Genomic DNA, 13954 nt, shown 5'->3' with positions numbered 1-13954 from the left:
CACTGCTATTTCTGCTTTTCTACAGATGAGCCCACAAGATCATTGAGTGGTCTGATCTTGAAGAATAATGTGAAAGCTCATTTTCAGAACTTCCCAAACGGTGTGACAGACTTTATCAAAAGTGAATGTCTAAATAACATTGGTGACTCCTCGCCTCTGATCAGAGCCACTGTTGGTAAGTTATGTTGCAGAAACTTTGCGTATCCTTTTGTAATCCTTTTGTAATTTTTAGAAATGAGATGCTATTTTCCTGAGTTTTTGTTTATCCATTTTAAGTTGTGATGGACAACAGCGCCCTTTAAGTCCTTATTTATAGCATTTGCAGTTACAGTAAAAGCTTCATATCCAGTGGAGCCAAGGTCCCTGGTTGCTAATTAATCAGATGGTTGGAATCGGGCCTTGAGGCTTGAAATTAGGGTCTCTGCCTTTTCTGTGAGAACCTGTGCGTCTGTCTGTAATGCCTTGGATCGTTTTTGGTGTCACTTTTACAGGTACAGAAAGCCTTGTTTCATAGCATCAATCTTTTTTATTTGGTTTTTGAGACAGGGTATCTCTATGTAGCTTTGGCTATCCTGGACTCACTTTGTAGACCAGGCTGGCCTTGAACTCGCAGAGATCCTCCTGTCTTTGCCCTTCCAGTGCTAGGATTACAGGTGTGTGCCACCATGTGTGGCCATAGCATCAATAGGATTCTTAATCTTTGTACTATCTACCTCTTCCAGTACTAGCCTTCTTTATATCTGCTTCAACAGCAGGGTTTGGTTTCTTTGTTTAAGTCTTTTCAGTGTACAGCTTGTTTTCAGGGATTGAAAGTTTATGTATTGTGAATTAAAAATAATTACCGTAGCTGGCATAAGTCACTTTGGGAGCACACAGCTGGAGTACATGTCAGCAGCTCACCACAGAAGCAGGCAGTTGTATTCAGACAACCCACCACTGTCAGTGTGCCATGGCTTTAAGAAGCTATCTTTTACCAAGACCTGGAAAGCTATATCTAACAGGTTGCTTAAATAAATCAGTGTCTTATCAAATGTTGCTTGTTCAGGGAGTTTTATACAGTGTTTGTTTCAGGTTGAGAAGTACTGTTTGTGTCTCTGAGGCTCTGGCTCTCCACGGCATTTCCATAGGAAAGAGTGCCGTTATGCTGACTTGAGGTTTGAGGACTGTGGTACGGACTCAACCTCCACAGATTATTCTCATGTGCTTATGTATCCTCTTAAAGGTATCTCCACCTCTTGACAGTGGTAAAAAGAATAGAGTATGGAAGCAATTTTCTATTTAAAACCAACAACAACAACAAAACCCCATAGATGAAAAATGAAAGAAAAAAAAAAAAATAGTTTCCTCAGATAAAAAGTCAGTTCAACTGAAAGGAAAGGAATGAGTGAGATACAGAAATTAAATGAGATTGTTGGCTCCCTAAACTCAAGTTGTATTATAAACCTGCCTCTCCTGTTTAGTCCAAACTGTACTACAGAGTGTCTTAACTGTGGAAAGTTGGAGGTACTGTGAGAAAGGACTCAGTGTTCCCTTTCTGTGAGTGGAGACTGGGTCTCCTTCGCCAGCAGTCTTTGAAAGTGTTTGGGAGCTGGGTTTATTTTAGGGTTGTTCCCTGTGGTTCTAGGAATTGAACCTATGGCCTCAGGCACAATAAGCACACATTGTCCTGAGCCTTATTAAGCTTGGAACTAATTAAATATTATCTTCTGGGTTTTGTTTTTTTTCAAAATAGAAATGCTGTTGGTAGCTATAACTTATATTTCTTGATATCATTTCATAAAGTCTGTATGGTTCTTGGGTTTTAAGTCTTGTTTTTATTATGTACTCTGGTATTCTGGTTGTGAGAGGCCACTAATGTGTTTTCAGTATGACCAACAGTTTTTAATTTCTCTTCAGATGTAAGTGCAGGATGTCCTAAGTGCTGTCTGGAATATGATAAAGATAGTGATGAGTTCAGAGGTGGACAGAATAGCTAACACAATTTGGCATATGTTAAAGACTGTAGCTGACATTGTAGTGAGTGCATTTAATTTAGTTCATCCTATTTCTTCACTTTTATACACAAATTAAATATCCTTTGAGGTTTGGGGATGTTTATATATGTTTTGCCAGTTGGGCAACTTTTACCAGAATTCACATTGCTGTAAAATCTGAATGTTCTGAGACAGTCTCACTGTTGTATCTCTCCTTAATGGCCTGAAACCCACTATGTAAACCAGGCTGGTATGGAACCCATGAGGTTTCCTTGCTTCTGCCCCAAGTGCTGGAATTAAGGATATGGGCCTGTCTACCTGGCTAATAATCTCTGGTAATTTAAGTCTGAAATATTAACTACAGAAAGCTACCAATTTTATTGGCCAGTTAAATTATTTGCTTTGTGTTGTTAATTGAAAATAGAAGACCAGTTTCACTCTAAGACATAAAACAAAAGCTTAAAAATAAGCAGATTTGCTGCTGCTCAGGGTGCTGAGAATGAGAGGCAGTGCAGTGCTCAGCCCAGACACCCTCTCTCAGAGGTCAGGAAACATCACAGAAGAGCAGATAGGAAGAATGCAAGCAAGCACTGGAAGCTAGTAAGAGGGGCCTCAGAGAAAGTCGTGAGTGTGAAAAGGGGGTTTGTAGGAAGAAAGGGGTGTTAAGAAGAATGAGAGACAAAAGAGGGTGAGGGTGAAAATAACTAGGGTGTGTGAAATGTCAAAGGACAACTTTAATAATAATAATATATAAAAAAGGTAAAAGTAAAACCTTTAAGATTCTGTCATTTCCCCCAGAATTCTCCTGTTTTGATGCAGAATAAAGAAGAGAACAGTATGAGGGGAGAGATTACTGGATACAGTATTGCAATTTAAAGTATTTGGTTGCAATAATTATTTCTTAAATTAGTTGATCTTAATTCACATGAGAAAAGATCTAACGCATTTTTATATTTATGTGTTGTAGAGTGGGTTATCTGAAAGGCATTTCTAAGACTTGAAGACCAGCTCTTCCTTCACCCACCAACCTTGACAGAAAGCTGTTGAGACACGTATAATGACATTGTTAGAGCATAGGACTTGTATCTAGACCACATTTACAACCTCAGCTCTTGACATTTTAGGTTAGATTTTTTTTTGTGTGTGGTTGGGTTCTTCTATGCACTGTAGGGTGTTAGTCGGCATCTCCAGCTTACCTTAGGATGCTGTAGCTGCTACATTTGCTGTTGTGCCAGTCAGATGTGCCACATTGCCAAATGACTGAGCTTCCTACGGGCAAGGACCACTTGCTAATTTTAGCTTTCTTACTATTCAGCGCAATGCTTGTACCATATTAAGAACTTAGTAAATATTTTAATTAAAGTAAACTTGTAACTTCAGGTTTTAATTTTTGTTTACTTGTGTTTGGTTTTTCAAGACAGGGTTTCTGTGTGTAGACTTGGCTGTCCTGGAACTCACTCTGTAGACCAGGCTGGCCTGGAACTCAGAGACCCGCCTGCCTCTGCTCCTAGAGTGCTGGAATTAAAGGTGTGCACCACCATGCCTGGCTAGGTTTTTAAAGATTTATTTTAAGATTTATTTTGAGATGGGATCTTGCTTTCTATTCATTCCCCTGGGCTGTAGCTACAGGCATGTGCCCTCTGCACCCATGTCTCATTGAGTCGTCCTCTTACTGTTTCTCATAAAGTATGTTGTGAATCTTGTCAAAAATATTTATTTGTACAGGGGGAGGAGGTCCCCTCAGCCACAGTCATAGAGGAGGGGGGGAGTAAGGGGAAAATGGGAGGGAGGGAGGAATGGGAGGATACAAGGGAAGGGATAGCAATTGAGATGTAATATGAATAAATTAATGAAATGTATTAAAAATATTTATTTGGAAGGTGCTTCATTTTAATCGTGTACTAAATCATTGGATAAATTTGTTGCTTGTCTTATAAAATAATACATGGCTTGTTTGTAATTTTACTATTCCAATAACACACCTGTGGAAAAGTTTCATAGAACTAACCTTATTAGGGCCAAAGTGTTATTTTAAATTCTTAGGATTTTTTTGTTTTTTAAGATTTATTTATTATGTATACAGTGCTCTGCCTGCATGCACACCTGCAGGCCAAAAGAGGGAATCAGATCACAGTATAGATGTGGTTGCTGGGAATTGAACTCAGGACCTCTGGAAGAGCCCCAGGTGCTCTTAACTGCTGAGCCATCTCTCTGACCACCTTAGGATTTTAATAAGTATTAGCAAACACAATTATGCTTCTCATATTTGTTCCGTGAGATAAGATCTGGAGCAGTCCAGGCTGACGACTGCCTGATCGCCTCCTTCCTGGAGTTAGCCACATGTAACACTACAGCCAGCTCTCATAGTTCCAAACACTGAAGATTCTCTGTCATCTTTCATTTTTTCAACTCTTCTTAGTACTAGGAGTCTTTTTCAGGAGTGAATGGGATTATGGGGCTACATAAATTTAGGGTTTGTCAATCTGTCAACCTTCTTTCATGTTTCCCTAACAAAAGAAATGTCATTCAAATTGTAGGTTGTCTTTTTGTACAGTAGGTTTTTGTTGAAGTTTTGTTTGGGTTTTGTTCTTGGTTGGTTTCTTTGAAGACAGTTTTTCTGTGTGGTCCTGGAAGACTTTTAGAGCAGGCTTTCCTCAAACAACAGGCGTTGTGCCACTGTCCAAAGTGCTGGAGTTAAATAAAAGTGTGCACACAGAGCCTGACTCAGCTGGGAGCGCCCATCTTACTGCTCACGATTTCCAAGTCTGGGATTATAGTTTCAGTAACCACAGAGTCCGGTGTTCTTTTATGTTTTAACTTTAGGAAATAATAATGACACAAAAAACAAGACATTGGTACCCAATTGACTCTTGCCTAAAGGCTAGTAAGAATGATATCTTTAAAAGGCTTTCAGTGCATCAGGGTTTTGTTGTTGTTTTGTTTTGTTTTCTACTTGGTTTCCCTTTTCTTGAAAAGTAAATCTTTTATTTGTTTCTTTGTTTGCAACAGGTAGGGTCTCATTATGTAGTTCTGGCTGATCTAGAACTCGCTTTGTAGACTGATGGCCTCTAACTCAGAGAGCTCTGCCTGCCTCTGCCTCCCGAGTGCTGCGGTTAGAGACCTGCATCAGTAACTGCACTGGGTGAAAAGTTCATCTTTGCCGATAGTTTTTCTTATTGCTGGGAACAATCTTGTTAAAACAAAAGGTGAAAAGTTAAAGAAAGCTTGTCTTCACACTGTAGTTTGTTCAGCAGTAACTGGATATCTGTTAGATGCCAGAAAATTTTGTGTGAGATTTCCTGAGTTTTCAGAATAGCACTACAGAAGAAAATATTTTTCTATTTTACCACTTAGATTATACATTTACCTACTGTCAGAGTTTATATCTTCATGGTATGAAAAGATCCCTAGGCACCAATTATTATGCAACTAATAATGTATTAATAATGTATTAATGTATTAAGTTGGAGAAAAATGTTAACACAAAACTTCTTAGTCTTATGTATTGAATGGTGCACAGCACAGTTTAACCAGTCTAGTCAGAAAGAGATGGTCTGTTGCAGGATTATATAGCCCTCTACGTGGGGGGGGGGGGGGGGTTTAGGCAGCATGTGGGCGTCCTGCAATGCTCTCCATTGAGGCATAGCCGCTTGCTTTCCCCTCCTGCGGTCCTTGGCTGTAATTCACATATAAGTTGGAAGGCTATTCTTAGCTTCTTTTGTTTGGTTGGTTTTTGTTTTTCTGAGACTGAGTTTCTGTATGTAGCTCTGGCTATCCTGAAACTCACTCTGTAGATCAGGCTTGCCCTCATACTCAAGAGATATGCCTGTCTCTGCCTCCGCCTCTGCCTTCCAAGTGCTGGGATTAAAGGTGTGCACCATCACCACCACACCACCTGGATTAAATTTAGCTTCTTGATGGATCTTTGATTTGAATTTTATAGATTTATAAGCTTATCGCCCAATCGTAAGAGCATTTTGTATTTTCTTTCTGTTCATTTTTTCAGTTGTTTTCATGAAATTTTGGTTAACATTAATTAGAAGTATCCTTGATAATTGTAGAAAAGCAAATTGTAGATGTTTTGTACAAATGTTTGGTGGAGTTTTAAAAAATCAGAGGAATCATTGGCCAACAAGATGAGAAACATTTGATTTATGCTGTGCTTCCCACCCACCACCTCCAGTGCTAGAGAAACGCTGGCTGAGATTGTAGTTTGGACTTCTTGCTATATTTTGAAGTGTGTGTTGTGCAGTACCTCACGCCGTGCAGTAAGCTCCAAATGTGCGTTGTTCTTCTAGGTATTTTAATTACAACCATAGCTTCCAAGGGAGAACTGCAGAATTGGCCTGATCTCTTACCAAAACTCTGTAGTCTGCTGGATTCTGAGGACTACAACACCTGTGAGGTAAAGCTTTCGCTTCTTTGTCTTCTCATAGCATACATATGCCAGCCTTTGGGGAAATGCTTTTGAGGTAGACAGCTTCAAAACCCAGAAGCCTAAAGCTACCCTTGTATTTTATATTTGTTACCTTTTACTGGTTTTCTGGACATGAAATGACAAAATTCTCCTCACTGTGCTTCCTGTAAAGAAATCCTTTGTCTTTACAGTTAGTCTTAAATGCTACATCATGTGATTAACAGCTGATTCTACTACATTTAATCAGTTTTTATTTTATGGGTGGGAATGTTTTTGCCTGCATCTATATGTGTGTACTGCATGTGTGGCTAGTGCTCTCAAGGTCAGAAGAGACTGTCAAATTCCCCTAAAACTGGGATTAGCGATAGTTTTGAATTATTATAGTTTTGAATTACTGTGTGGGTGCTGGGAAGCCTGGCTCCTCTGCAGGAGTAACAAGCACTCCTGCCTTTCCAGTGAGCCATCTCTCTAGCCCCTCATTGGTGTCTCACATATTTAAAAGTAAACTGAAATGTATCAAAGCACCAGACTGTAAATTGTTTCTAGCGTCTCTGAATTAATGACACACAATAAAAGGGACAAGCATGTTTAATCGTACATGAATTCTGATCTCTTGATTCTGTGTTTTAGTTTCCTGGGTTTTGGATTTTTGTTGTTGTTGTTTTGGTGTGGATTGCTTCTCCCTCCTTCCCCAGCCCCTTTCTTTTTTGCTGCTGATAAAATCTATAAAATGTTACATTTTTTGTTTTGTTTTGGGGTTTTTTGTTTGGTTTGGATTTTGTTTGTTTGTTTGTTTGAGACAGGGTTTTAATACCTAGCCTTGGCTGGCTGGACTCGCTTTGTAGACCATACTGGCCTGGAACTCAACGGCAATCCTCCTGCCTCTGCCTCCCCAAGTGCTGGGATTACAGGCAAGTTGCACCACGCCCAGCTAAACTATTATGTTTAGAGAATGTTTGGATTTTTTGTTTTTTGTTTTTGTTTCCTTTGGTTTTTTGAGACAAGATTTCTCTGTCTAGCCTTGGCTGTCCTGGACCCGCTTTGGAGACCAGGCTGGCCTCAAACTCACAGGGATCCACCTGCCTCTGCCTCCCAAATGCTGGGATTAAAGGCATGTGCCACCACGCCCAGCTGGATTTTTTGTTTTTAAAGCCAGTCTCATATCCTTGACCTCTTCTGGTCCACTAACCTACCTCCCTATGCTGGGATAACAGACCTGGGCCACCATGCCCAGTCAGAATAAAGTTTCTCCATGTTGATAAGCAGTAGCATATTTGATTAACTAACTAGCAGAATCTGTCTGTGTATCTTTCTATTCATTTCATTTATTCATTCATGTATTTATTTATTTTGGAGATAGGGTCTCACAATGTAGCTCTGGGTAGCCTGGAGCTCCTAGAGATCTGACTACTTTCACTTCTGAGTGATAGGATGGAAACCAAGTGCAAACATTTCAGATGCAGCACGTCTTGGTGATATAAACGAACAAGGCGGCATCAAGTAGGTTTTATGACTAGCCTGGCTTGTCTAAAGGAGCAGCAGCAACCTGCAGGGAAGAGAGGGATTTTGACAAAGTAGCCTCTTAAATCACTCTTAATAATGTAATTCTCAGATATATGCTGCAGTCCCTGGGAAATAAGATGATACAACTTTTAAATAGCACTTTGACATGATGGTAAATATAAAAAAGGAAATATAACCAAGCAGTTTCTGAGAACATAAGAATAAACTATACTAATTGTAAAATTGTCATGTACAGTTTACTCTAAGGATGTAGGCTTTCTAGATGCTGGCACAGAAGAACTCCTGAATGTTTGTTTATAGTGGAAATGTGGGGGCAGGGGGGTTTGTTTCTTTGGCTTGTTTTTGTTTTCTTGTCTTTTTAAGTGTTTATTCTTCTGCCAGGCAGTGGTGGTGCGCACCTTTAATCCCAGTGCTTGGGAGGCAGAAGCAGGTGGATCTCTGGGTTAGGGGCCAGTGTGGTCTACAGAGTGAGTTTCAGGCCACCCAGGGGTATGCAGAGAAACCCTGTCTTGCAAAACCAAAAAAAAAAAAAAAACAAAAAACCATAAAAGGCCTTCCTTATTATTATTTGGTAGCCAGTTAGTTGGAATTTTATTGCCGCAACAATAAACAAATGAACATTTGACTTTAGTCATTGGCTTTTAGAAATACAACTTGGCCGGGCCTGGTGGTACACACCTTGAATCCCAGCACTGGGGAGGCAGAGGCAGGTGGATCTCTGTGAGTTGGAGGCCAACCTGGTCTACAAAGCAAGTCTAGAACAACTAAGGATGTACAGAAACCCTGTCTCGAAAAACCAACAAGAAAAGAAAAGAAATACTTGTTTGCAAAAACCTTAACATTTAACAAGTTATGTATCTCAAAATGAATCCATGTTACAGTGGTTACATAGATTTCGATGAAAAGGCAGTTTTGCTTTTGTTTAGATAATTTTATTGTGTTCTTAAAATTGATAAGAACATTTCAGTGGAATTAGGTATTGGGATTAGAAGATACTTATTATAACTAACCAAAATATTTTCCAATTTTATCTTATTTAATACTACAATTTAAATTAGGATGATAAATTAGGATGATATTTTGATACTCTGGATTAATTTGTTTTTAAGTTTTATAAAGCACATGGGCAGAGGACAAAACTACATCTAAATTAGTATTCCACACCTTTTGTGGCTTTGCATTGCATTTGTTCCTTTGAGATGCGGTCCTGCTGTGTTAACTAGAGTGGTCTCAGCTAGCCATCTTCGTGTCTCAGCCTCCCAGTACTGCGGTGACAGACGATGTGCTCTCACCTGAGCACCCGTGCCCGTTTTCAGTGAATGCTAATACTGTAAATCTGTCTTTCACAGGGAGCATTCGGTGCCCTGCAGAAGATCTGTGAAGATTCCGCCGAGATTCTAGATAGTGATGTTCTAGATCGCCCCCTCAACATCATGATTCCCAAGTTTTTACAGTTCTTCAAGCACAGTAGCCCCAAAATAAGGTGTGTGCCAAGCATCACACTGTTTGTTTAAGACCAAGATTACTTTGGGGAAAGCTGTTTGTTGTCCGCTTTGTCACATCCAAGTTCCTTCCTCAGTGCCTGAAACTAAAATTCTTCCAGGGCACACCCTCGTCCATTCAGGTGAAGAAGGATATCTGCTGCTCTTTGACATTTTACACAAGATAGCTTCTTTCCTGCCGAGCCTATTGCCAGGCTCCGTTCTGTCCTCTTCTTTTGCTTTTCTTTATTCTGTGATAGGTGACCAGAAGTATAATGAAAACACGTTTTCATTGAGTTTTTAACTATTGACACTCTAAAGCCTTTACATCTGAGTTAAACATATAGGCACCAAAGCTTTTTAGCAGTCCCTGAAATGACGTAGCACGTTTATGTGGAAGCTCCTCAAGTCTAGACTAACTTGAGGAGAAAGGAAGACGTATCTTGACTGCGCCTCTTGCCGTCATTTTCCCTAGCTTTTCCCTAGCAAGTGATGACTACAGCGTGCTAGTGGAAGTGCGTGACTCGGTAGTGTCTCTCGTAGTTCCCTGAGCTGCTGTTCTGCTTGTTGCCTTTTGCTGTGGTATGTGGTTGGTTGATTTTTTTTTTTTTTCCTATCTTGTTATTAAGGAAGCCTTTTCCGCTAATTGTCAGTTCCATTGATATTTTCATTGTCAGTGCTTCATATATTTTCATAGAATAAACAGATGTATTGACATATAAATAGGAATCATTGGCTAGAAGTGATCCAATCACTCAATTATAAATGAATGTGGGTGCAGGCTATAGCTATTAGTTGGGGCTTGGTATTTTATCCCATGGACTTGTTTCAACTCTGACCAGAGAGCTAACCTGAATTGATTTCTTGACTCTCTTTCATACCTGCCTCTCCCCTTCTGTAGTCCCCTTTGGGCTTTCATGTGTTTAGTGTGTGTATATAGACGTACATCTAGGTTCTACAGATCAGAGACAGCGTGGTAGTGCCTTTCTGGTTAAGGCTTACTTCACTCACGTATCTCCAGCTGTCTCCGTTTCTGAAATGTCATAAGCTCATTGTTCACAGCTCTGTGAATAAAATTCCATTTTGTAATGTTCAGGACCAGAGTCAAGCTCCTAGGACCTAAACTATGGCTCACAACTACCTCTTAGGATGTGACAACTTAACTGTTGTGGTGACACATGCTTATTCCCAGCACTAGGGAGGCAGAGGCAGGTGGATTGCTGTGTGTTCGAGGCCAGCCTCGTCTACACAGTGAGTCCAGGCCAGGCTAAGGCAGAGAAACCGTCTCGGAAATAACAAAAGAAGCAGCAGCCAAGAATAGCCTTCCAACTTACATGGGAATTACAGCCAAGGACCTGTCTTGAAAAACAAACAAACAAACAAAAAAGATGTGTCAACTCCGAGTGCCCTTGCAGTTATCTGCACATAACCACACACAGACACAAACACATGATTTAAAAATAGCTGGGGGTAGAGAGATGGCTAAGTGACTAAGTGCTTGTTGCTCTGGAGAGGACCAGGTTTGCTTCCCAGCACCTACATAGCAGCTCAGAGCTATGTTTCAGATGCTCTGATGCCCTTTTTTGATCTGCAGACCTGCACACACATAGTACAGATGCACCTGCAGGCAAAATACCATATGCATAATACAGAAATAAAACTTTAAATCTTTAAGAAATACACAATTCTACCAGAAGTTTTATGCTACAATAGAAAAGGAAGAATTAGAGGGCATTAAAACAAACTGCCTGATGGAAATATATAAACTAATACATGAAAGGTAGTAAAATATGAAAAGGTAAAAATACTAAATACAAAAGGAAAAAGGAAAGACAATAGTGGCACACTGGTGTGGAGTCTGGCATGCCAGGAGTGTGCAGGCTGTAAGAAGTCAATTGTACTTGGGGGCTCTTGACTTTTAGTTCAAGGATAAGTACTGAAACTTGGAGATTTGAGGCTAGGAGCCTCTGATGACAGAGCATGCATTGTTGTCTCTGGGTGTGCACTGTATCTCTGGATGTCTTGAGGCCTTTGGGCGATGTCAAGGGTAACATGGTAGGCTCATTTTTAGCTTTTTGGTCATTTTCCCAACTTTTTCTATAGTGCTGCAGCAGTTTGCAGTCCATCTGGAGTGAATGAGGGTTCTCTCCCCCCACATTGCCCTGTCATCTGTTGTAGGGATTTTTGTTGATCTTTGCCATTCTGACTGGGTAAGATGAAATCTCAGTGTTGTTTGATTTACATTTTCTATTTGTTTTTTTTTTTTTTTTTGGTTGTTGTTTGTTTTTTGTTTTTTCCTGAGACAGGGCTTCTCTGTGTTATCTTGGCTGTCTTGAACTCGTTTTGTTTTTTGTTGGTTTTTTGGGTTGTTTTGGGGGGATAGTTTGAGACAGGGTTTCTCTGTGTATCCTTTGTTGTCCTAGACTTACTTTGTAGGCTAGGCTGACTTTGAACTCACAGTGATCAGCCTGCCTCTGATTTACATTTTCTTTTTCTTCTTTTTTGGTTTTTTCGAGACAGGGTTTCTCTGTGTGGTCTTGGCTGTCCTGGACTCCCTTTGTAGACCTGGCTGGCCTTGAACTCACGGTGATCTGCTTGCCTCTGCCTCCTGAGTGCTGGGATTAAAGGGATGCGCCACCATGCCCGGCTGATTTACATTTTTTAATTGTTTGGAACATTGGACAATTTAAAGATATTTTTTAGCCATTTATTTTTTAAATTCATTTAACAACTGTTTAGGTCCTAGACCATTTTGTGAATGGGTCATTTGGCAGTGGGATTATTTAGTTTTGTGTGTGTGTGTGTGTGTGTGTGTGTGTGTCTGTGTCTGTGTCTGTGTCTGTGTGTGTATTCTAGCAATTAATCCTCCTGTCAGATGTCTAGCTGACAAAAATTCTCTCTCATTCTGTGGGCTTCCTGTTTACCTAGTCAATGACTGTTTCTTTTTATTTTTTCAGGTTCCACCTGTAATTGTTAACCTTAAATTTGGGGCAAGTAGAATCCTATCAGGAAGTCTTTTCTACACCTAAATGATTTAGGAGGGAATACTTAAATTTTCTTTTAGCAATTTCAGTGTTTAAGTCTTTACATTTAGGTCTTTCCATTTGGAGTTAGTTTTTGTACAAGGTGATAGATGTGGCTCTAACTTCTACATATGGACACCCTGTTTTCGCAGCACCGTCTGTTGAGTGTGCTTTCTTTTCTCTAGCCTGTAAATAGCTGCAGTCACACATACTCGTAATTGGGTCTTTGATTATTGTTCCAATGGTCTATATGTCTGTCCTTATGCTAAAACCATATTGGCTCTTTCTTCTCCTTCCTTCCTTCCTTCCTTCCTTCCTTCCTTCCTTCTCCTCTCCCTCTCTTTTTCTCTGTCTGTCTCTCTTTTAGACCGTGTCTGTCTATATAGTCCTGGCTGTCTTAGAACTCTCTATGTAGACAGACTGGCCTCAAATTCAGAGATCTGCCTGCCTCTGCCTCCCAAGCGCTGGGGCTTAATGTGTGCGCCACCATGGGCAGCTCACGTTGTTTTTATTACTGTCTTAAGACCTGGGGTGGCGAGGCCTCCATCGTTGATCTTTTTGCTCAGGATTGTTTTGCCATCTGGGGTCTTTTGTGGTTCTGTGTGAATTTTAGTATCGGGCATTTTTATTGTTGCACATTTTAAATGTTGCTAATCAGGTAGATGTCATGTCTCATTTTGTATTGATGGTGTGCTTTTACCATTAAGGCTATTAGATATTCATTTATTAATTAGCTTTTATCTTGTTTGATCTGTGGGTGTCTAAGGATCTATCCGTCTTCTTCTGTCTTTCTTTAAGATGACCCGTGATGTTGCTCAGTATGGTCTTTCAGTTCCTGGGCTCACAGTGTGTATCTCAGCCTTCACGTGAGCTCTGGTTTCTGGGTGCAAATCCCTACATGGCTTTAGGGCAGTGGCTCTCAACCTTCCTAATGCTGCAGCCCTTTAGTACAATTTCTCATGTTGTTGTGACCTGAACCATACAATTACTTCGTTGCTGCTTCATAACTGCAACTCTACTACTGTTATGAATTATGATGTAAATATCTGATTGCAAACCCTGTGAAAGGGTTGTTTGTCCCCTCAAAGGGATTGCGACCTCACAGATTGAAAAATGCTGCTCTGGAAGTCAGGGTTCCATCTGAATAGTGTGCTATTCCCTAGCTGTCTTGGTCACTGTTCTGTGGCTGTGAAGAGACACCATGATCAAGGCAAATCTCATAAAAGGAAGCTTTTTTTTCTTTTTCTTTTCAAGACAGGGTTTCTCTGTGAAATAGCCCTGGCTGTCCTGGACTTGCTTTGTAGACCACGCTGGCCTTGAACTCACAGCAATTCACCTGCCTCTGTCTCCCAAGTGCTGGGATTAAAGGCGTGGGCCACCATACCTGGCTCCTAAAAGTGAGCTTTTAATTGGGGGTTTGCTCATAGTTTCAGAAGTTTAGTTCTTACCATCATGGCCAGAAGAAGCAAGGCAGCATGCAGGCAGGTGGTGGAGCAGTCGCTGAGAGAGCTATGGCCTGGTGCGTAAGCAGAGAGA

At 40.5% G+C, this 13954-nt stretch overlaps 1 protein-coding gene across 2 annotated transcripts in view; it reads left to right on the top strand.

Annotated features, from left to right (window-relative positions):
• The window catches only part of Tnpo1 (transportin 1), a 79493-nt gene that overhangs the window by 38772 nt on the left and 26767 nt on the right, over positions 1–13954 (top strand). For both annotated transcript variants that reach the window (XM_051172431.1, XM_051172432.1), the window contains exons 4-6: positions 26–175; positions 6272–6378; positions 9264–9397. In XM_051172431.1, the coding sequence (XP_051028388.1) occupies positions 26–175; positions 6272–6378; positions 9264–9397 (391 nt within the window). The remainder of the gene's footprint in view (positions 1–25; positions 176–6271; positions 6379–9263; positions 9398–13954) is intronic.

The sequence above is a fragment of the Acomys russatus genome, chromosome 30 (genome assembly GCF_903995435.1).
Source record: "Acomys russatus chromosome 30, mAcoRus1.1, whole genome shotgun sequence".
NCBI lineage: Eukaryota > Metazoa > Chordata > Mammalia > Rodentia > Muridae > Acomys > Acomys russatus.
Note: the sequence above shows the minus strand (reverse complement) of the source record. Positions and strands in the feature narration are given on the sequence as shown.